Raw genomic sequence first — 25,078 nt, 5'->3', positions numbered from 1 at the left:
ACATATTTTAATCAACTTCTTTAAGATAATTTTCTATCAAAATTTCGGATTTTGTCATTAAACGCTTGATAGACATCAATATACTGTGTTTCACATGTTCAACCATGTCTCAGCAGACGTACATACCATTGATCTAGAAAAACAATTTTTACTTTTGCAAAAAGAGATAGATATTTACTATTTTTTTTGGCAAACAAAACACCGACAGTGATTTTTATCCTCCGAATGCTGTAACGTTATCCAGGAATACTGTAACAGTAGCATCCTAAATCTGTAACATGATATCCTCCACAACCGAGTCTCGTGTAACAGTTCCTCACCCGTGAGCTAGGCTAAGTTAGACGGACAAGCCTGTATCTGATTTCTGATCTCTCTGTCGTGGGGACTTTGTCTCACTCTGTCCCTCTGGTCAGATCGCTTTGTGTCTGTACTAGTAGAGGATGAGCCCTGTGTGGCTGCATTTGAACTATGTAAAGCGCCTTTGAACGTGAAATTGATCATGAAAAGGGTGCTATATAAATCTGGTATAATAATAATAACAATAATAATAATAATAATAATAATAATAATAATAATAATCTAGGAAATTTTGATAAAAATTAAGACTAAAAAGGAGGGGACGAAATGACCATTTTGAAATCGTCGAGGGATGCGAAATGATGAAAATGGGGACGAGTTTACTGGGGGAGGGGGCGAGCTGACTGTAAATCATTTACGGGAGATCACTCCATATCAGAGTGGCAGAGTTGGCAGGTTTGTAGTCGAACTCTCAGTTTCACTACCGAGGGGATTCAGGTTTATGACGTAGGCTATTTCCACAGGAGTCTTGCAACGGATTACACTGTCTAACAATACAGTTCAGAGCACCTGCACACCCCTTAAGAAAATATTATCTATTCCATTCGAAAACCTGTGAAATATTTCAATCCACCATTCAAAATGTACAGTTTTAATCAGCTGTTAAATGACCTTCACCCCGGATATTTACAGGAAGTAAAGGTGAAATCTCAGTACCACTACCATATAGAGATACAAATGTTTGCCAAGTGTAATATCGTGTAATAAAACTCTTACTGATTTGCTAAACAAAGCTATTTGCCCTTGGTCTGTTGACCGGCAAACCATTCAGCACTTCTCGGTTTTAAAACTAAATTTGCTTCAATGGAAAAAAACTAACAATTTCATGGTTTTATTACAACAGTGTTTCGAAGAAACTAATGTTTTGTTGACTTCCCTACGTGTATTCATTCTCAATAGGTATTTCATAAAATAAGGTGCACTACTTATGTTACAACAACTATTCTTGTCAATGATAAATTTGATTTTCTGTTTGATGTTGCAAGAGACACTGTACTGCATTGCATTGCAATTTCTCTTATTTCAAAGGAATCACTCACTAGAATAATTACCTGTTACATAATTTCCCTCCTTTACCTTTAGCCTGCTGGCGGCAAGTAACTCTGCCTTTTCGACCGCACGTCCATGCAGGCTGATCATGGTCTCCACTGTTCGCTATTCAGTCAGTAAATTTTCAGGGAACACCCCTTCGAATAATAAATGGTATTGCCCAAATTGAATGATGGACCAGTCCATGTTAGAAATTCAGCAGGGTAAAGGTTAATTTAGCCCACGAACACGAACAAGATGTTTTAGTTCAAAAGAGTCCGTGTCATGTCATAGTATACCGTAAAATAAATGTTATGACATTTATATGACAACAAAGGCCTTATATTTTGTTTAATTATGTTTGAGACCGCTGTTAACTTACATAAAAAACTTTTGATAACAAAATCTGTAAGTGTTGCTATTTTGTGTGTCCATTCATTTGAAAACTACCTTATCTTTTCATCAAAGCGGCACATCAAAAAGAAAGAAGGTAAATTAGTTCAAATGTCAGTTAATGTACACCGATTGTTCGGTGATAACAGTAAGATAATAATTTCAAAAATATTTCTTTCTTTCTTTTTAAATTGTCAGATAAAAATTGGTTTGTGGCTTTTTGATATCTGAAAGAGAAGTAGAAGATTCCATACGTTTCTGTACATTTCAACTTCATTATTTCTGCTTCCTGATTTCACAATTTCCACTTCATGAATTCACGAATTCACGATTTCTGCTTCCTGAATTCACGATTTCCACTTCATGAATTCACGATTTCACGATTTCCACTTCATGAATTCACGATTTCACGATTTCCACTTCATGAATTCACGATTTCACGAAAAAACTTCACGATTTCTTGATTTCACGATTTCAAGATTTCTTGATTTCACGATTTCCACTTCATGAATTCACGATTTCACGATTTCTGCTTCCTGAATTCACGATTTCCACTTCATGAATTCACGATTTCCACTTCATGAATTCATGATTTCCACTTCACGAATTCTCGATTTCACAATTTCCACTTCATGAATTCACGATTTCACGATTTCCACTTCACGAATTCACGATTTCACAATGGTGAAATTGTGAATTCATGAAGTTGAAATCGTGAAATCGTGAATCCGTGAAGTGGAAATCGTGAATTCATGAGGTTGAAATCGTGAAATCGTAAAGTGGAAGTCGTGAATTCGTGAAGTAGAAATCGTGAAATCGTGAATTCATGAAGTGGAAATTGTGAAATCGTGAATTCGTGAAGTGGAAATCGTGAATTCGTGAAGTGGAAATCGTGAAATCGTAAATTCATGAAGTGGAAATCGTGAAATCGTGAATTCGTGAAGTGGAAATAGTGAATTCGTGAAGTGGAAATCGTGAATTCAGGAAGCAGAAATCGTGAAATCGTGAATTCATGAAGTGGAAATCGTGAAATCAAGAAATCGTGAAGTTTTTTTCGTGAAATCGTGAATTCGTGAAATCGTGAATTCATGAAGTGGAAATCGTGAAATCGTGAATTCAAGAAGTGGAAATCGTGAATTCAGGAAGCAGAAATCGTGAAATCGTGAATTCATGAAGTGGAAATCGTGAAATCAAGAAATCGTGAAGTTTTTTTCGTGAAATCGTGAATTCGTGAAATCGTGAATTCATGAAGTGGAAATCGTGAAATCGTGAATTCAAGAAGTGGAAATCGTGAATTCAGGAAGCAGAAATCGTGAAATCGTGAATTCATGAAGTGGAAATCGTGAAATCAAGAAATCGTGAAATCATGAAATCGTGAAATCAAGAAGTCGTGAAGTTTTTTCGTGAAATCGTGAATTCATGAAGTGGAAATCGTGAAATCGTGAATTCATGAAGTTTAAATCGTGAAATCAGGAAGCAGAAATCGTGAAATAATGAAGTTGAAATGTCACCACGGGCCTTTCGTATTTCTGCAGTAATTTCCGTCCAAGTTCAGATTTCAAAATGGTATTGATTGTGCAAATTGGGTGTATTAGTGACGATTAGATTTAATGATTTATAACTTTGTTCTCAATAACAGCAATAATAAAATGGTCACTAAAAATGGTTACCATTGACTTGAAATATGTTAAATTTTGTTTAACCTTTAGCCTGCTGGCGGCAAGTAATTCTGCCTTTGCGACCATTGCTGACCAAGATCAGCCTGCACATCCGTGCAGTCTGATCATGGTCTGCACTGTTCGCTATTCGGTCAGTATCGTTTTGGCAAGCACTCCTTTTAACAGTCAATGGTACTGTCCAAATTGAAAGATGGACAAGTTCGTTATAGAAATTCAGCAGGGTAAGGGTTAAGGAATATTAAAAATTGAGTCTTTGTACATGTATTGCATTTGACATGTTTTATACTGTAAAATGAATTCATTGCAGTCCAGTTGAAATACAAGAAACATTTATCTCCCTTTTATTTGTCTAGATCTTATTCTAAAGCTATGGAAATTCAAATTAAGTGCTTTTAAGTTTAAAGATAAAACTGAAATAGCAGACTCTCTATTAAATCAACTCTGAATTCTCTTGAAATAACAAAAAAAGTGCACAGCTTTTTAAATATTCATTTTAAAGGGAGATAATTACAAAACATAATGGCGTACAATAAATTAAAATTGAACAAAAAAAACATATTTCTATAACTACGATGTGGACGCTATACGTACAATATGAATATAGGCGATTATATTCTCGAATGATATCAAAGAAGTTATGATTAAAATATTCCTTTAGAAATGTTACAATTAAAATAGAAAGCTGTGGGAATTTTGTATAACATGATATGTAGAAGCACGCCAATGAGCTCTTAATTAAGAAATCTCTGAAATCACCTCTTTGTATGGTTAATTCTTTTTTATACTATAAACTCAGTTTTAACCAGGATATCACGTTTCAACCAATTTGTTCCATGAATGAAAAAACAGCAAAATGTTTTCATTGACTGCGGAGATGAATGAATTTAAATTTTAGATATATACTTTCAAGGGTCTATCAAATTAAGGTATATTATTTCGGGTGGTCGCGGCTTAAGATAATTGTCACATAACCAGAAAACACTTGTTATGACAATGGACACGAAAATAAGATTTTCATCTTTTCACCTTTATCTAATCTGGATCATACCTCGCCCAAATGGAAACGTACAATAGGTGAAGGTCCCCGGATCACCGATGGCATTGATGCACTGTGGGTATTTTAAATTCACCGAACATTTTGAAACTCTTCCACATTGTTGTACGATTACTCAACTTTGTGAAATGGAAAATATTTCGAAATGAAATTTTCAGCTAATATTCAAACTGACTGAATCGCGTACACTCTGAAACAAATAAATACGGATTGCTGTTATAAAATGGTCTGCTCTTTGCGATTGACAGAGCATAAAAAGGCAATTGTGGCGGAATGTTGAAATATGACAGCAAGTACGTAAGCCCCGTCGATAGTAGTTTTGTCGCTCTTGGCAACTCATTGCTTACAACGGTATCCACCGCCGCGAGGGCCAGTTTCCATTTTACTAAGTGCCAAGCAAGGGAATTACTGGTACCGCGGTAAGTCGCGAGTTGTGACCTCACGCATACGAAACGGACGCTCTGCCTCTAGTACAGGCGATATTTCTGTTTGATTGGTGACTTGGACTAAACAGAATCGTACCAAACACATTAACCGCACATTCAAGTCTCTTACCAAACTTTGATTAAACGGTTTTCTTTGCGCCGACGATACGGAATAAAACTACGCTCCATGTATTTCACTGCTATTTTCAACAGCGATATACAGACCGGGGTCAGTTAGCTTATTTGTACTTGTAAGTTCTCTTCAAAATATTTAGAATGTGTTAATCAACTTTGGAACAAAAATGCGCCAACAAGTTACTTGACACGCAGGACATTTTACGGCCAGAAGACCGGACGTACGTCCTTTAAATTCCATTCTGTATACCTAACAGGTCGAGACTGTATGCATGTTGATAGTTATTAACACAATGTTGAACCCAGTAGCCCAGTGAAAATGAGATGCTAATGTTGGTGATTTTGAGGTTAGCTAAGTTTTATGGGTGAATATTTCATCTTTAATTGATAAAATTTCTTCCACATCATAATATCCCTTGTTTCTTCGTGAATATAATTTGACTGTAATGAAGTCTTTGTGACATATTAGAAAATAAAATGTACGTAAAACTACTAAACGTTTACCTGTAAGACTGGAAAATTTGCTTTTTAAAATTGATGTATTATACATAACCTTGTGATTATGAAGCCCACGCTCCGTCACACACCACTGACGCCGTACATACATCATCCACTTTCATTCATCTCAATGTTTCAAACCATCGATGTTACCAGCCGTGCGGAAAAATAAACCTCAAAAATGTTTTTCGGATTTCACAAGAATGTGACAGATTTTCAACTGTAATTCACTTTGGTAGCTGAGCCGTTCCTGTCAAATCACTAATTTACTTACTTTGATGAAAAACATCATTTTTGAGGTTTTGAAAGAATTTGACTGAAATTTAATTTTGTATGACGGAATGTTTTTTAAATTCAGTATCCAACTAGTCCATGGCTGACATCAGACACCATGCATTTAATAAATGCCAAATACCACGGGTATTTCTGCGAAGCAATTTGGGGACGATTCAAGGTTTAGTCAGAGAGTTTTTGCGACTTTTTAACAGCAAACAGGTTTAAAAGTGTTCTTGGCTTTTCATTTTACCCCGATGATACCCTTTCGCCATAAATATGTTTTAATTTTTAGTGCCTATACAATATTTGTTATTTGTACGTATTTACTTCAAAATATGTTGGAAGTAAGTAGGTAGAACAGATTGGCTCTAGCATCTCTGTGTACGCGCGTAAACATTACTCCTTGTGGGGATGGGGGGGGGGGGGGGGGGGGGGGGGGGGGGGGTTACATGCTTGATAAAATAGATCCTTTGCTTCGAATGACTTGCATTTTATTTAAGGTTAAATAAAATTATGAATTAATTTTTGCAACCCATGTTTCGAAAGCTTCAAACTGTGGTAAAAGCTGTAAAAACGGTTCACTTAAGGATAATTTCGATTTGATATTCATATTTATAATAAGTTATGTTTACAATAACGAGAATTTAATGCAAATAAATGTTTTCTCATTCTGATCTCGACAGTGCTTTTTAAGTACAAAAAAGATCGTAATGTGCATGTGAAGCGCCATTGACTCCGAAGATCGAATTCTTCGTACTGTGTACGTGCATATTTTTAATAAACTTAACTCAATGCCCGCATAGGATACAGTTAAAATTTAAGATGCTTTTACTCGATGCCAACGTAAGAAAAAATTTGAATTTAGGTGTAAAGTGGTTTTACTCGATGTCTAAGTTAGAATTTAGGTATAAAATGCTTTTACATGATACCTACATAGGACAAAGTTAGAATTAGCTGTAAGGTGCTTTTACTCGATGCCTACATAAGATAAAGTTAGAATTTAGATGTAACGTACTTTTCCTGATGCCTTCATAGCATAAAGTTAGAATTTATGTGTAAGATGTTTTTATTCGATGCGTTTGAATTAAGGTGTAAGGCGTTTTTGCTCGGTGCCTACTTAGAATTAAGCAAAAACTTAGGTGTAAGATTCTTTTACTCGATGCCAACATAAAAGATAAAATTTGAATTTAGGTGTAAAGTGGTTTTACTCGGTGTCTAAATAGAATGAAGTTAGAATTTAGGTATAAAGTGCTTTAACACGATACCCACATAGGACAAAGTTAGAGGTTAGGTGTAAGATGCTTTCACTCGAAGACTACATAGGAAAAAGATAGAATTTAAGTGTAGGGTGCTTTTACTCGATGCCTACTTAGGCCATGAAAAAGTAAGAATTTAGGTGTAAGGTGCTTTTACTCAAAGCTTACATAGGATAAAGTTAGTTAGAATTTGGGTGCAAGTTGCTTCACGGAAATCTTTTTACGTGAATTCACTGTAACTAGACGGCTATGAGAACCTGAACCGAACAAAATATGATATTTCAGTCAAAAAACCTTTTCAAACGATTTTAGGTTTATCCTATGAAAGAAATGGTTGTAAAATACCGCACTACGGAAATAACTTAGCGTGAAATATTTGCACTTTTAGTGAAGTTGGTGGCCCCTGCCCCCTTGTCCCTGGAGCGTAAGAGTTCTATAGACGGAACCTTTTCCCCCGGAACCTATTAAAATTGAACCTTTTTCCCCCAACTTTTTTAGCTTTCATTTATATGAAACATCTCTCTTACATGTCATAATTTCATTTCATAATTAGTCTACTTTTTTTATCCAGAGTCTTAATATCAACTCAACAAACTTGCATGAAATAATTAACATTAAACGCTCCTTAAAGTTTTTTTGCGGGAAATCAAGGTCAATCCTTGTAAGCTTTCGTCTTTGATGTGACAGGAGACACGGCAGTTGAGTTTGAAAGATTTTATATAGATAATAAATCATATTAACTGAAACAGCATAAATATGTATTAAGATTATATTTATCTTACGTGTTTTACTCGCTCAGTTGATACTTCAGCAGCCTAATTTAACGTATTGCATGAAACGTGAAACAAATACAATGATTATAAGACTGCTAGACAGGACAATATCGTTAGCCTAACCCTTACCATGCTGGACACGACTTATTCTGCCTTTGCGACTAGTGTAGATCATGATCAGCCTGCACATCCGTGTCAAAAAATGAATACAAATAAGGGGCTATGCCTTTAGAGCATCAGTAAGCAGATTTCTAACATCACTGGCCATGTTTAAAGCATAAAAAGTGCAGTTTTGCAACTTTTTGTTTAAAATTTGAAAAAAAAATCTCCAAGGCCATAAAAACATTAAGGATCGGGCCAAAAATCTAGGGTAGGTCGGGATACCGGAAACAAACAATTTTTTACGCTTTAGTGAGACGAGAATACAATGTATACACATTAAGGTCTAGGTTTTACAAGGATCATTCAAAGTAAATATAATATTTATAATGAACCTGTCACATGCAAATTTACACACCGTATAGGGTGCACTAAACTTTTAATATAATCACACACCTCGTATCGTTACGCAAGTTCGGACAAAAATGGAACTGCCTCTACAATAAACCTTTTCAAAGATTGTTTACATACAATTCCTACTCTGACTCATACTACAAACTTGTTAAATTTGCATTTTATTGCAATTTCTTGCCGTAATAAATTCATTCATTTAAGCAAAACATGACACAAGAACATATAAAACAGTAATGACAAAGTTCACAGAGAAATGTTTTCTTACATTATCCTCACTGATGAATTCGCCCACACAATTAACACTGTTTTTCTTGAAAACAAAAGCATGCAGAGACACTTACTACAATAACAATACGAGAACAATGTCAGCTAAGGATTTTAGTTTCTAGGCAATATCTCAAGTGTATTTTTATACTATGGCCGAAAAAAAAAGTATACTTTAGTATGCAATTAAAAATAAGAACAAAAAGTCAGATATTAAGTTTAAACATATTAATGCCTGCAATGGGTAAGGGGAGGTCAGTTGCTATGGATACTGATATATCCAGAGTAAGAAAAAAAAAGAAATTTTATTTATAATCGCCAAACCACACATAGTTTAAAGTATACTCCCACCAAATTTCAAGCAGATTGGTGTTTGCATTTGTGAAAAAGGACGTTATTCCGCGAACTTCTGGGACACCCCTCGTATGTTGAGACTTTAAGACGTGTACGTATGTACGCGTACGTCTACATGTAGCCCCCTGTGGAGTGGTAATAAGCCATAGTGGTAATAAGCCATTCGTGGTTTCTAGAAAATTGTTAGAAAAATAAAGCGAGTTTCTCGTTAACTTCACACATTTTGAGAACAAACATTAATTTTAGCTCATCAAACGCAACCATGCCTGATAATATTTTTTTCTGTTTCTTTTCAGTGACACTCTGTGGTCAAGAATCCGATGACCACAGCGAGAACACTGTATGTGACTGATGAATATATTACAGGTTTTGGTTTCAAAATAACTGAAGAAAAAAAAATGGTCATGTCAGCATTTCGAATTTTGTTTTGATATTTTTTTTTCACCTTAGTTTGTTAACAGTTTAGATACCAATCTTTCTTGAATGATCACTTTAAGGTTATTTGATGATCGTTATCAAAACAAATATCCACTATTTAACTTCACGCAAACAGCAATTTGTTGACAATTAATGTCTATAATGATGTATTCTCCGGGTATTTAACAAAAACTATTCTATTATTTGAAATGCCTTGACCAGTCATTGAACCTATAATGAAATTTATCACATGCAAATGAACTCAAAGCTAGGGTAAATTTAAACTGAAATGATCACAAAATCAACAGTGGGCCTTGGGGAACCCCCTAAAAAGAGGTTACTAAAACATGCGTAAGGAAAATAATGTGTCGGGGTCTTCGTATTTGCACACAAATCCCGTGTGAAATTGAAAATGCCAATTATGTTTATTAAAATAAACTGACTCATCTCGTAGAACTATGTTATACAATGATCTGAGCAAAACATTTAATGAAATAAAGAAATATAATTCTTCCTTCAAATCCATTCTGTTAAAAGTATTTTTTAAGGAAACTTATGCACCTTGTGCACTCTTTCAAAGCCGAAGAAATTCGTAGTGTTTATCCTTAGTATTATACGCTCACCTGTGTAGTTGTATGACGATTTGTGTTTCTTAGAATGAAGACGGCTGTTCACATGCATTTCTGTCATTGTTTAGTGTCCATTTGATCAACAGCTTCAAAAGCATGTTCTCTCACACCAGAAATCTCGGAAATGTGTCGAGCATATCTAACGGATGTGAATATAAAAGTAATTGATTTGCTCTTGTGAGAAAAAACAATGATTTATTAAAAAAGAAGAATAAAAAAGAACGAAAATAAGGAAAAGATATTATCGAATGGTGAATTTCCCACTTCAGACCATTCAAAGAAACTGAAAAAAAAAGAAAAAAACATGGCAGATCGGGATTTCTTCACTGTCTCACAAATATGACAATGTGTAATCAAACACTCGTGACGTGTGCAAAAAGCGCGGAAAAAAGTAAAACAGATATGGCGACAACCATTCCGCTATAGAATCGGAAAGATTTTGCTTTTTTCAGGAACAAATGAATTTCTGTTAAACATTCCCTTTGTGTTACATTTTGTCATTTTTTTTATCACAATACTAACAATCCTAAAGGCAAATTTGGCGAATTGCATAAGCGGAATTTTTTAAATATGAGTTTACAACCTGTATGAACTTTTGTCCAAAATAACAACGTGAAATGACTTTATCTTAATTAAGATTGATTCTCAAAAGTAAAATATTCCATGAGTAATTCGCTGTTGACGTATTTATTTTTCGCGTTCTACTTTAATTTGTTGACATTAATGAATAACTGTACTATTGGATGTCGGTTAATTCGATAGATAATGATAAAAAAAAATATGGATGAATATACGCAATTTGGCATTTATGGAAACAAATATGACTTTTTAGGTTAAAATTTACATTCATTCAGCATTTTAAAAACGGACTGGTATCAATTATCAATGAAATCAAATACAGAAAAGTACCAATCGCTAAAGGTCGAAAGGGGATGTGTAAAATGTTCGAATTATCCGAGGTTTTGAGAGATAAACATGGAAAATATAAGGAAAACGGCTTGAGGTCATAAAATTGCTTGAAAGAGCCATCGATACTCAGAGGAGCCGTTTTTCAGATATGTTTTCATACAAATTTCCTTTAACTGGCCAAAGCAAAACCCAGAAAATAATGCCCCTGGGTAGGTAATTTGATTGGGTAAGGCTATATACTTTAAACTCTGTCAAAATACTTTCATTTTTATATCAAAACACAATGTCATGAAGGTGTCCAAGGAGAGACTATAGATGTATAATAAGGAGAAATGCACTACTTCAAATGGGACACATGACCTTGCCAGGATGTAATAAACAATTTTTAAATTTGATTTTCATTACACACTCAACTCAGCACATTTTGTTGTCACACAACACTTGCACAATTACTTAAAAACTGAAGCATTAATGGAATGTACACGTTTCTGAAGTTCTGGAAAATGTTGGCTCACCACTCGTGTTTTGGCCTGCCATTTTCTATCGAGGAAGTGTACATACATGCAAGTCTATTGAGCATGTCCGTATTTTCAGTGTAAATGATGATCATTGTGTTAATATAAAGCGTTCTTGATGTTGTTCAAGGCAAGCGTTTGTGTAAATTCAAGCGTGTTCCGGACTTTTGCGTGTACATTCAATCGTTTGCTGGTCTCCCGACGGAACCTACGAGTTTCAGAATCTAAATTGACACATAAAACATCACTAAAATCGCCAATAAAAAGTTCTTCATGATTTTCATCACTGAAATTCGGAGAATAACCCCAAAAATCTGTAGCTAAGGAACAAGCTTGACCAATGATAAAAAAGGTGCAAGAGCCGTATTTGTTATTACTTACCAGACAAATTGTCACTGAATTTAGTTATTAATTCACTGACTGTCGACAGCTAAATTATTAACGGTTAAATGAGGCATATTGTTTACTAATTTCAAACACTGCGGAGTGGGTCCTTGTCATTTCTGTCAGGGTTATGAAATTTATTGCTTTTATTCGCTCGGTTTCATATTAATATTAAATGAGTAAAGAACAGTATTATGTATCCATAATGACCTTTAAGAGGTATTAAATTGGTGTTGTCATATTACAAAATCTTTAAACGACTGACCTCCAGTATCAGGTACAAGTATGAATGAACTCTCCTGGCGCCATGTTACGTGCCATTTAAAACATTTACGATAATTACTGACTGTATTTAATAATACAAAAAAAAGTCTGAAAAAATTAATGATCGTAATTTAATCTATCGGGTGATTGATTTCATTCGGTATTGAACGTCTTTTTAAATGTACCACATGGCAATTATCTATATAGAGGCAAATTAAATCTATAAGAAAAATATTCTGAAGCATGGAATACCACCAACCAAAATAGCACCAGACTCGGTTTGATTGAGTCTGTTCAGGAGAAGTAATGAAATGTGCAACACCCCTCATGCCCCTAGAACCGGCTTAAGTGGAATTGTGATAAATAAAAATGAACGCCATGATAGAGCCAGAAAATATAACAACACTGAGTGAAAATAAGGACAGACTTTTTACGGCCGCCACACGATACAAAAGAGTGTTGTTGTGATATTATAGATTAACCCTTATCATGCTTGACACGATTAGTTCTGCCTTTGCGACCAGTGTAGATCATGATCAGCCTGCACATCCGTGCAGTCTGATCAAGATCTGCACTGTTTGCCTTTCAGTCAGTATATTTTTGGTAAGCACCCCTTGTAACAGTTAATGGGACTGTCTAAACTGAAAGATGGCAAGGCTCATTTATAGAAATTAAACAGGGCAAGGGTTAATATTACACTATGATCAACAAAACTTGCTATCATTGATACAACATATATGGTAATGTCCATAAAAGGGCTCTGTTTAGCTGCCGTATTCATTACATGGATAGTATCCAGATAGCTGTATTTTCTTGTGTTTACAATGCAATTTTCTTTTTTCACCAGATTCACCAAGTTCTTTCAAATATAAAAAGTGTTTTTAAAATGTTGCATATTCTCGTTAAACAGACAGATCAACTGCACAATGCAAATTAAGGTAGTGGACGCTTAATGTAATTCGGCAATTTCCGTGCAATTCCGTATTCTAGTATGTTATTTTAGTACAATCTGATCACCTTAGCCTTTATGCTACGCAAGTGTATTATACGGAGAATACGGAAATTCCCGATGTTTCACGATTGATTTTAGCATTCTTCGCCCGAAAATGAAGCTCATACGAGCGGTGCTTCCGTACCTTCCAGAGAAGGCCGAAGTCACATACGGCGAAAACGTAAAGACCGGAAGTTACAGATTGTAGTCACGTGTCCACTACCTTAAATTTATAAATTAGAAACATTATGTATTCTACACTTTCCAGTTGTTTCAATTATGTGAAAATGTGAGAAGAGAAATTTATTATTAAGATATAAAAATATCGCAAATATGCAATAATTTGAATCCGTTTCAATTTTTTTGTTTAATAGAATCCGCAAGAAAACACGTAATATAAAATTATTTTCTGTCATATATTAAAATATTCGCTTCTTAATTACGTGCCACAAAAACCCATAGGTACACGGGTCACTTTCTGAGATATTTGAAAAATAAACAGTTCATTACGTCTTTGACTGAAACGACTTAAAATATTAAGATTACTGACCTATCGACATGCAGTAAAGTATTTATGCAAACTTTCAAATTTAAATCTTTTTATTTACTTTGTTAAGTCTTTTAAGAAATCGTTTGAATTCCATAACTTTACTTTCTGCTGGCGCTCCTTAGCGGACTTATCAATGAATGCGTCCTATAGTAGAGAAAGCTTACCGCAAATATGTCAATATTGTATAGATTTATTTAATACATTTATTTTTGTATAGAGCAGCATATTTGGGGTATTGAAAAAGTATATGTCAACAATTAGCGAAGGAAACATAATAAGAATAAAGTTAAAATGTGTTTGCTTTGGAGTCCTTTTAAAATAAACATAGATTTTTACACCACTTAAATACAGAAAATTTATAATATAATTTTATATTCGTTCCTTTTCAAGGTCAGTTTCAATAAAGTGTAACTGACCGATTATTTCAAGATATTTAATAATTAATGATATTACACAATGTGCTTTTTATACAGGATAGTAATGATTTTGAAATGAATACAGCTTTAAGTTGTTAATCAATGGTAAACAGGCTTGAATTGATCGAATGCCAATATTTCTAAATGTTATATTAACATATTTGTAAAGACATAATACTAAAACAAAAGTGCGCACGTATCTACGATACTACGGTTGTTTAGGAATAAGGAACTACTTTTTGCTGCGCTTATAGGTTTTTTTACAAGCGGGTATCTGGCCAAGATTTAGACTTGAACTTGGATTACAACTTACTGTGTCCAATTAAGCTAGTATCTTGCTGGCTCCTGTTATTCGTCTTAATTTGATTGACCTGGGATTGGCCTATATTCATTAATCAGTAGACAACGGAGTGGTACATCTGTGTACATTTTCAAAGAGAAATAGGACAATTGAATAACAACAACAATAGAAGCCTTAAAATTTGGGTGACCGGGAAAAAAACGTGCGACTTTGTTCTTTGCAACATCACTTGTACTCTCTTAGGTCACGTACACAGCAGCAATTTGGAAATAACTTATTTAATTTTGACGCCATTTTCCAGCCCTGTTTGTTTCACATTTTATGAATGTCATAAAGAGTAACTAGTCCCTAGCTTTTTACACAAATAAATAAATTTTCTTCATATGGGCGATGTTCAGACGCGTGTTTAATGGGGACAATCAGATGACCGGGGGGGGGGGGGGGGGGGGGGGGGGGGGGAGGGGGGGGAATGCGCGCGACGAACGAATAGTGTATTCACGAATATACAAAACACATATTATGTCAATAACAAATGAAACTCCGGTCATATATTTTCATTTAAAATATTTGTTACTAACCAATACACTCCCAATAGATTATAATTATAAAGAAGAAAAAAACAGGCAAATGCATATTTGAATGTACTAAACACGTGTTTAGGTTCTTGTTGAGATCTGTGTTTATCTTCAAAATTAAGTTCAAGTTCAGTCGTCTTTATATGTTAGCATATGCGAGAAAATTTGCCCAAAGACATGTGAAGAAAACACGAATGTGATAGACTTGTTTGTTATTTTGTATTGTCACTCCACATAACGAGACGATGTAAATACGCATTAGGTAATTTCTGAAAGAACACCTATGGTGTCCTCGTGAGGTCTGTTTGAGAGATACAGGGACAACTAAGATTTAAACCACACCATTAGAGATGTACATGGTGTGTAAGATCATGCGATACGTTACCATAACGACACGAGAACACGATATCCTTGTCGAAGCAACATATGCTGTTCAGACGACTTTAACGATGACGGAATATTTTAATAGAGTCTCGCATGTTATTAATTAATTTAATTTGTTTAATGAATTCAGTATGGAAAAAAAAAAACTCTCACGTAAGGGCGTCTAAGAAATGAAAAATTGGCGTACATTACATGACATTTTAGTGATAGTCGGGTGAATGAGGACGGCCAATCGACCAAGAGTTCACGGTGCAGTCAAACTTGCTTCTAAGACCACCTCAGTTGTGTTAAGACACCTGTTTTTGCCATTCGCTTTAGCGCTCTCTAAAATCAAGTTGCACCGTATTTATATTTGAAACGCTATCATGGCGAGAGTGCGACAAGAACGCTTTTTCTCGACTCTGCTTGAGCAGACGACATAATATATATTATAGGGTCGAAGAAAAATATAAATCCACCAGTTACCGAACAAATATTAAAATAAGATGAAATGACATTGTCACATGTTAGAGCAGCTGATGTAAACATATCTTATTTTTTTTCGTTATCATTAACAACTGATAAATAGATTCATTACGTGTCTGCCCCAAGGAATGCCGACGTAAAAAACAATAATCAGAAAACAATCAATAACACAAGTTGATGAATCAGAAATTTGTAGTTTTCACACAAAAACAACAGACGATGATATCAAGGTTTTGCGAAAACTTGCCGTCAATTTATTTGTCGTCCGTTCTTTTTTTTTTAATTTGCATCTTTTAGTTCGATTAAATAAATGATTCCCGACTTGACTTTAAGAACAATGATTACCAAACGTAACTTAACGCTAGACCTCGGGTATGGGTATACCATTCCATTATGACGGATAAAGTAGGATGACACTTTTATACGGGTACTTCGAAAGAAATATAAAAGTTAAATGTACACGTGCATATGAAAAGGGAATACTTCAGCTCGGTCCGATCATCGGGCAAAATTTGAGCTTTATATAACATAGCTGCAATGGAGAAAATAAAGAACACGCACTCCTTTTACGTTTACAGAAACTGACTAAAAATGACGCGAAAGTGTAGATAAGCCAGTGACCGACTGCTAACAAAATCCCTTGAGAAAAAAACAACAACAACAACTTGAAATTCCAGCCACGAAATGGTACATAAAAGTATTTTCTATTAGTTTAGTTTAAATTTATTCTATTGTATTCTCTTTCAAAGGTATTTTCTATTCAGCAATAATATAATGTCGTTTTTGTATTTGTGTATACAATGTGTGTGGTATATTAACAAAATGCAAAAGTTTTTCATGTAGTAAATGATGAGTTATGAACCATTTTTCCTGAATTAACATATCTGTGGCGCAGCCCTTGCATTTTATTAGCGACCATAAATCATTTCTGCAGTGCAGTGAAGATAATTAAACATAAATCAACCATTTATGTTACAAAATAGTAGGTTGTATCAGTTTAACTGAAAACTCACGCATAGCCTAGAAAATATGGAACACAAGTAAAACCCGTGCTATCTCTGAACAAACTTTCCTGAAGCTCATTGTATACCTGTACCGCTTTTTTAAAATTGAAAATGTGTAGAATACATTATCTTTGGCGATGAACTCTTAATTAGAATTTTCAGAATCATCCAATACAAAAAAAACTAGAAAATACTTTTGTAAAAAAGCGCATGTCTCCCCCAATGCAAAGTCCTATAGGCAAGAACTTGCCAAGAAGTCAATAGGGGTCAGGAGCGAAAGTCAAAGAGACACTGATGGTTGGCTGCAATAGGGATCATCTACTTGGCATGTCCAGTCATCCCGCTAAATTTCAACACTCTTGGCCTAGTGGTTCTCAAGTCACTGTTCAGGCTCCTGTGACCTTGACCTTTGATCAAGTGACCTCAAAATAAATAGGGGTCATCTACTCTGCATGTCCAATCATCCTATTAAGTTTCAACATTGTAGGTCAAGTGGTTCTCAAGTTATTTCCAAAAAATGATTTTACATGAACAGGCCACTGTGACCTTGACCTTTAATAGACTGACCCCAAAATCAATAGGGATCATCTACTCTGCATGTTCAATCATCCTATGAAGTTTCAACATTCTGGGTCAAGTGGTTCTCAAGTTATTGATCGGAACTGGTTATCAATGTTCATGCCCCTGTGACCTTGACCTTTAACGGAGTGACCCCAAAAACAATAGGGGTCATTTACTCTGCATGAACAATCATCCTATGAAGTTTCAACATTCTGGGTCGAGAGGTTCTCAAGTTATTGATTGGAAATGGTTTTCCATGTTCAGGCCCCTGTGTTCTTGACCTTTAACAGAGTGACCCTAAAATCTTTATGGGACATCTACTCTGCATGACCAATGATCCTATGAAGTTTCATCATTCTGGGTGGGTCAAGTGATTCTCAAGTTACTGACCGGAAATGGTTTTCAATGTTCAGGCCCCTGTGACCTTGACCTTTCACAGAGTGACCCTAAAATCGTTAGGGGTCATCTACTCTGCATGACCAATCATCCTATTAAGCTTCAACATTCTGGGTCAAGTGGTTCTCAAGTTACTGACTGGAAATGGTTTTCAATGTTCAGGCCCCTGTGACCTTGACCTTTAATGGAGTGACCCCAAAATCGATAGGGGTCATCTAATTTGCATGTACAATCATCCTATGAAGTTTCAACATTCTGGGTCAAGTGGTTCTCTAGTTATTGATCGGAAATGGTTTTCAATGTTCAGGCCCCTGTGGCCTTGACCTTTGACAGAGTGACCCCAAAATCAATAGGGGTCATCTACTCTTCATGACCAATCATCCTATGAAGTTTCAACATTCTGGGTCAAGTGGTTCTCTAGTTATTGATCGGAAATGGTTTTCAATGTTCATGCCCCTGTGACCTTGACCTTTGACAGAGTGACCCCAAAATCAATAGGGGTCATCTACTCTTCATGACCAATCATCCTATGAAGTGTCAACATTCTGGGTCAAGTGGTTCTCTAGTTATTGATCGGAAATGGTTTTCAATGTTCAGGCCCCTGTGACCTTGACCTTTGACGGAGTGACCCCAAAAACAATAGGGGTCGTCTACTCCAGCAGCCCTACAACCCTATGAAGTTTGAAGGTTCAAGGTCAAATGGTTCTCCAGTTATTGCTCGGAAATGAAGTGTGATGTACGGACGGACGGACAGGGCAAAAACAATATGTCTTCTGGGGGAGACATAATAAGCAATGTTACACACATCAGCAACACATCTACTTAAGGGGAGCGGTGGTCTAGTGGTGTCGGCCGCTCAAACCAGGGGTCGTGGGTTCAAGCCCCACTGGGGTCACGACCATGACTTCTCATATGACACCAGTACTGTTTTTTTCCAGGAAGCGGACTCGAGAGTGGTTCTAATAAGCTTGAAGCTTTCATTACAAACTAGAGATGCTTTTGAGAAAAGCGCATGTCTCCCACAACTGCCACTATGAAAAATGTCTAGTTTCTCTAGATGGTTTAGACGAGTGGATCCAATCAGATGGTCTGAACGCGTGGATCCAGTCAGTAATTCAAGGGCCATAAATCAAAAGTACCTGGGTGGATTTGGCTAGTTATCGAACTTGGCTAAGTTCTTATGGCCAAACGCATTTTGATCAAGTTTGGTGAAGACTGAATGAGAAATGTCCGACTTAGAAAACGGACAAGAGTAAAAAGGCGGCTTTTTCGGTAATTCAAGGTTACTGTCAAATCTGTGCACATACACAAATTTATTAGAGCAGTTTCTCCCCAGCCACCATCATCAAAGCGGTTTTATGTGTGGTATCTCAGGTATTCTTTGTTCACATTTGGGTGATAAAAATGCAAAATTTGGATACAGTTGAAAGTCCCGTGACAGTTTTTTCCTGCAACTTAGATACAACACTTACAGACATGTAATGTTGAATACGGTTTTATGGCATACCAACACAATAATGGTTACATGGCACCAAACGGGACTGAAGATTTGGTTTACATTGAAATGACATGGAATCAGAACCTTTATACCTGCTTGAATCACAGAGATACAGCAAAATCCAGTGTTCAGACCCTATTAGTCACCTCTTTCGATTATGGAAGAGCAAGACGGTGGTTGCAATTCTTTTTATTTACAAGGTGTCCAAGATCCCAGTGGGATGTACTGTCAATGAACAAGTAAGTTCAGAACTATGGCAATGAAGACATTGCGAGATTACGCAAATTCAGCGTAACAGCAATATATTCTTAATTTTACATGAATGCGTATATGGCAAACCCAATCTTTTAAAGAAAATTACTGTTCATAAGTGTATCAGTGTTTGGCCATGCCTAGACGTGACATTGCAAAATTAAACTTTACAAAATTTCCCATTGTTGCGAGACAGTGTAAACATAAATACTCTGGAAAATACATTTGTTGCATCAAAAACCTAATTGTTATGTAAGAAAATAAATCACAGCCATAAATAGGGATATGAAAAAGCAAATATTTGAACTTCATATCAATTTCACGCTCAATGAAATTACTTGATTAAAGAAGAAATTTGAATTTACCCCCTACAGTTACATACCGTGAATTTAGATTAAAGTCTAATTTGAATTACTGAATTATTTGATCGTGCAGCTGTAAACAAACAGGAAAAACTTGTAAACATCAACAACAAACTTAAGCATGACATTTGTTTATCTATTTCCTTTTACTTAAATTTTCTTGCTCAGTGGATTTTAATTATCTTTGGCATCCAAAATATAGCAGCAATTTCGAAGTTACACATCGTAACATATGAATTAAGGTCACAGACTTTGAATCATTCTTCAATGTAATGAAGCTCTCCTGATAGTCTGCAAAAGCCTGGCTGTGCTGCTCAGGTACCTGCTTAACACGATGTCTAAAGGGCACCATGGATCTTTCTCTACTTCTAAATTTAATATTTCTCCAATCTGTTGTTTCAAAAGGTATTTCAAACAGCGGGGCCATGAATATTTGATTTTAAACAAAGATGTTAGGAGCCTATTCCTTCTGTTGCAATAGCCTGTCGTTATAATTTCAGCAGGATCTGCCTTAGTTCAACTCATGACGTAATTATCACTTTCATTTCATTTCAGTCCGATATTACTGCAGACGGACCTTCAGGGGAGGTAACTCGAGTCACGGATTGGGACTAGATCTGCCTGACCTTGGGGTCATCTGAAATGGCATGACCCAAGACATGTTTCATATTTATAGTAAAAAGCAGTTGGTGGATGTAATCACAATTTTGAAGATTATGCAGAAAACACAGGGTGCCCATTATTTAGACCAAAGACAGGCAGCCAAGTAGAACAAATTCTTAATTGGATGGCTTCCTCACATGAATAATTTGACTCCCTGTTGAGGACAGGTGATACCACTCAACTATAGAAGCAGCCAACCTCTTAATGGAATTTATTTTTGTTTAAAACCATTTAAAATAAACACCATAAAATCAATGCAATTTTGTTCATGTGGTTTACTGATAATAGCACATACATGGTGGTCAAGTCATAACAATAAAAATAAAGAAATTTAACAATCAAATATAAATCACTAACAAGCAGGAAATAAATATTCAGGCAAATAATATTAACTACATGTATATTCATTTTTACCTGATCAATTAATTTCTGTTAATGAAATACAACAAATAGTGTGTGAACACAGAATTACACTGATGTCTGCATAATTTTAACTCCTTTTCCAAATTAATAAAACTTTTTTTTAATTTTATAAATTCAGAAGCCAAATTTAGACTTTGCCAATTTAACAACTAGAGCCCGTAATGGGACTAGGCTGCTTTCCCTATGAGGAAAACCAGCTACATGTAATATTTCTTTGATAAAAAAAACCCAGCCTATTTTCAAAAATATTTCCTCTATAAATAACTCTAAGTAACAGTCTAACCCTTATGGCTGTCCAAAAACTGGCTTGTACAAACCAGGTATGAGGTACTAGCCAATATTTCATTTTAAATATCTTATTTCTTAACTGTACATTTGAAAGTTTTTACTTCTGTATCCCTAAGTATTCAAATCTAGAAGATTCTTTGAAAGCTTACAACACAGCTTAGCAAAATAATAGCAGACTCGGATTAACCACTGACCACTGTGACAGTCCACACTGGCCCCAGGGACCAAGCACCAACAAGACTCCACAATGAAAAACAAAATCACATATATGTACCTAATATACATATTCTATAGCTACAAATTTCCATGTGCTGCTTTCCTTATCCGACAAAAAATACAAGATTGCTGGCTAAAACTTTAGAGGTTATTCATGGAACTGCAAAAGCTATTGGGGAAGTGTCTGATTGGAAGCATAAAGAAAATGAGAAAAAAATCTATACATTTGTGTGTTGCAATAAATCCACTACTACATCAACTACTCTAATTTTGAGCCAAAACGTGTATTCTAAATATTATCTATACCAAACATTTTCTATAAATAAGTTTGTAATGTCTAATAATAGTCTGCACCAATCAATAATTAAAATGGTTTCACAGCAATGTTTAGTCATAGGTCTGTACAAACGCTGTCTTGGGTTTCTCAATATTCTCATCAGATACTGGAAAACAGAAACATTTTATGAGATTTTAAAGATAATAATTGTAAAGAAATAATCTATACAATATTCATCATTTTATTACAATTATGTTTCTTCAGACAGAAAAAGACAAATACAAGACTGATGTGAAAATCATTGTATGACTCATACCTGTCTGAAAATGTTTTGATAAACAGTATAATATAGTCAAAATAAATATTCAAACAAGAAATTTCTGACAATATGGATATAGTCACTTGATCTTGATGATGTGTACACTAAGTTTCATAGGAGGACTTGCGGACATAAATTAGTGTGATGGACAGACAGACAGTTCAAACACTTTTGTTTCCAAAAGCTATCAGCAAAACTGATATACAAATACAGTCAAATTTAAAAAAAAAAGAACACTTGTCAACAAAGACCACTTTTTCATTTCCCAAGGGTGGTCCTTACAAACAGGTTTGACTGTGCACATGCAACACATTTGAGCCGTGCCATGAGAAAACCAACATAGTGGGTTTGCGACCAGCATGGATCCAGATCAGCCTGCGCATCCGCGCAGTCTGGTCAGGATCCATGCTGTTCGCTTTTAAAGCCTATTGAAATTGGAGAAACTGTTAGCGAACAGCATGGATCCTGACCAGACTGCGCAGGCTGGTCTGGATCCATGCTGGTCGCAAACCCACTATATTGGTTTTCTCATGGCACGACTCATTTTATTCTTTTGAAAAACCATAAATAAACTCTTACCTTCAGTCAGCTGTTTGCAGATTTTGGTCAGTATCTGTAAACTATCTTTCTCTATGTCTGAGATGGCCTCTTTATCAAGACTCTCTAACCTTGACTTAGCTTTTTCCAAATGTTCATCTAAAATATATAACCATAACCTGATAACAAATTACTCTCTTTTTTTTTAATCAATGTAAAATGTCTTAAGCTGAATAACTGAAAAATTTGGGAAACAAGCGGTGTCCCCATTATACAATGAAAGTCCCGGGTAGTGTAGTTCCCTTGCTTGTAAACAGACCCGACTCTTACAGACACTCTGACAAACCTCATCGAACTGAACAGTTTTGTACTTGTGACATTTAGTGTTTTGGTGTGACTGACAAACTAACATCAATTTCAGCCAGACAGTGCAAATTACTTTATGCCTTCCTATGGGTTCAAATTTTTATCACACTGTTTTCAATTTATTTTTATAATTATTAAAAATAGAGCTAATTCTCTTAAAATACACAAAAGCTGGATGTCTGTAGACATTCCAAAGAGCTTTTAAATCATAGGTAAAATAGAACTGCTTACCCATTTGTGAGTCTTTCTGTCTCGCTGTATAATATTTATCTAGGTATGTGGCGAGGGCTTCACCTCTTCTGTGTAACAAGGGAGACAACTCTCTTAAATCTTCAAGACTGAGCAGGCATAGTAGATGCAGGGCAGCAATACAAATCTGTGGAGTATGAGTAGACAGGACTTTTTCTAATCACAAAGAAAATCTAAAACATATGCTAACATGACCTTATGTATTTTTCCTATTAGACAAACAAGAAGGAAACTGTTTATTAACCAACAAAATCACTGTTTGTATGTCACAGCTACATGTATGTCACAGTGGCACAATGGAAAAGAAAACCACACAGAACAGGAAAATACTTTTCGAATGTTTTAGGGGATGTTGATTATATTCACTGATACTGTGTTTGAATCCAAATCATACATCTCTGTGAATAAAGCCATCGTCTGTCATTCAGATGCGCCCTTGTGATATAATTCCTTTGCATCTGAACTCCAAACAATGATTTTATCCAAAGATAAAATCACTGTTTGAGATACATTATTTCTTAAACAAATACCAAAAACAAGACAAGTATCATTATACTGTAACTGCTTTGGCATGATATTTCATGGTTTCAATCAAAATGTTTATTTTGCTGCGCCTTTTAAACTTGTTAATTAAATAATTTTTCAAAGATAACTGAAAAATTGCATTCAATATCCTGAATTGATGAAACAGCAAGATTTAAAATCATGAGTCTGCCATGAATAAAAACAATTGCCCAGTGATATCAAAAACAGCTTACCTGCTCAATCAGGTTATCCCTGTATTTGAAGTCAATATAGTCGGCAATATTTTCTGCCGTGTTAAATGCCTCAATTACTCCGTCCCAGACTTCAGAATAAAGTGTGGTCGTCCCGTACTGTGACCTTTCTCTCGGGGCAGACAATGCAATGGCTGCATTTATACGCACCTTGAAATTCTTACATTCTTTCACTACTGTACATAACACATTCAGAACCTCCACCTGTAATAGAACAATGAAAAAATATGAGCCACACCATAAGAAAACCAACACAGTGCATTTGCGACCAGCATGGATCCAGTCCAGCCTGCGCATCCACGCAGTCTGGTCAGGATACATGCTGTTCGCTAATGGTTTCTCTAATTGCACAGGCTTTGAAAGCGTTGAAAGTGAACAGCATGGATCCTGACCAGACTGCGCGGATGCGCAGACTGGTCTGGATCCATGCTGGTCGCAAATGCATTGTGTTGGTTTTCTCATGGTGCGGCTCATATGATGAATTTGGTATCAAAAGTCATCTTAAATATTTCAAACTATTTTTCATTTTCTTGGGAGTAGATACCAGTGAGCACTTTTCAGAGAGGGCACAAGGATACGTTAGAGGTCACGGGCTCAAATCTTAAGGCCAGAAGGAATATTGGTTGTATTTTCACAATTCCTTATTGTAGTACTAGCATATTTAATGTAATCTTGTAAAAGCTAAAAACTCGTATGGTTAGTGCAATATCAAACCTCTATGGGATTTTTTTTTCTAATTTACAACATACAGCTCTTACATAGAATAGTCTCACCCCACTTATTATCTTCAACTGAGGCGGAAAATTCTGTTGTGAAAATTTTGCAATAAATGTATTTTCTATGAACATTACTGTCAAATCTGTTTTAAGCAACCACCCTAGTGAGCAGCACATACTGGCACCTAAAGTCAGGTGACTGTTTAAGACGAGTTTAAGACAAGCGTTGCTTTATACATGTATATTATAGTACAGATGATTTCTTTTCACCCACTTATCACTTTTCAGAGTCATATATACACTCTATGCCAAACTTGTTGGAAATGAACATGTTGAAAAATTTCACCAAAGCTGAGCGAGAAGCTTTAA

General features: G+C 35.5%; 1 protein-coding gene across 1 annotated transcript in view; it reads right to left on the bottom strand.

The window, feature by feature from the left end:
• Positions 1–20,799: 20,799 nt before the first annotated feature.
• The window catches only part of LOC123534653 (HEAT repeat-containing protein 6-like), a 43,843-nt gene continuing 39,564 nt past the window's right edge, over positions 20,800–25,078 (bottom strand). The window contains exons 22-25 of the mRNA XM_053519002.1: positions 23,976–24,197; positions 23,200–23,344; positions 22,645–22,761; positions 20,800–21,912 (exon numbers count right to left, since the gene is read on the bottom strand). Of these exons, the coding sequence (XP_053374977.1) occupies positions 21,857–21,912; positions 22,645–22,761; positions 23,200–23,344; positions 23,976–24,197 (540 nt within the window). The 3' untranslated portion in view covers positions 20,800–21,856. The remainder of the gene's footprint in view (positions 21,913–22,644; positions 22,762–23,199; positions 23,345–23,975; positions 24,198–25,078) is intronic.

This window comes from Mercenaria mercenaria, chromosome 12 (genome assembly GCF_021730395.1).
Source record: "Mercenaria mercenaria strain notata chromosome 12, MADL_Memer_1, whole genome shotgun sequence".
Classification (NCBI taxonomy): Eukaryota; Metazoa; Mollusca; class Bivalvia; order Venerida; family Veneridae; genus Mercenaria; species Mercenaria mercenaria.
Note: the sequence above shows the minus strand (reverse complement) of the source record. Positions and strands in the feature narration are given on the sequence as shown.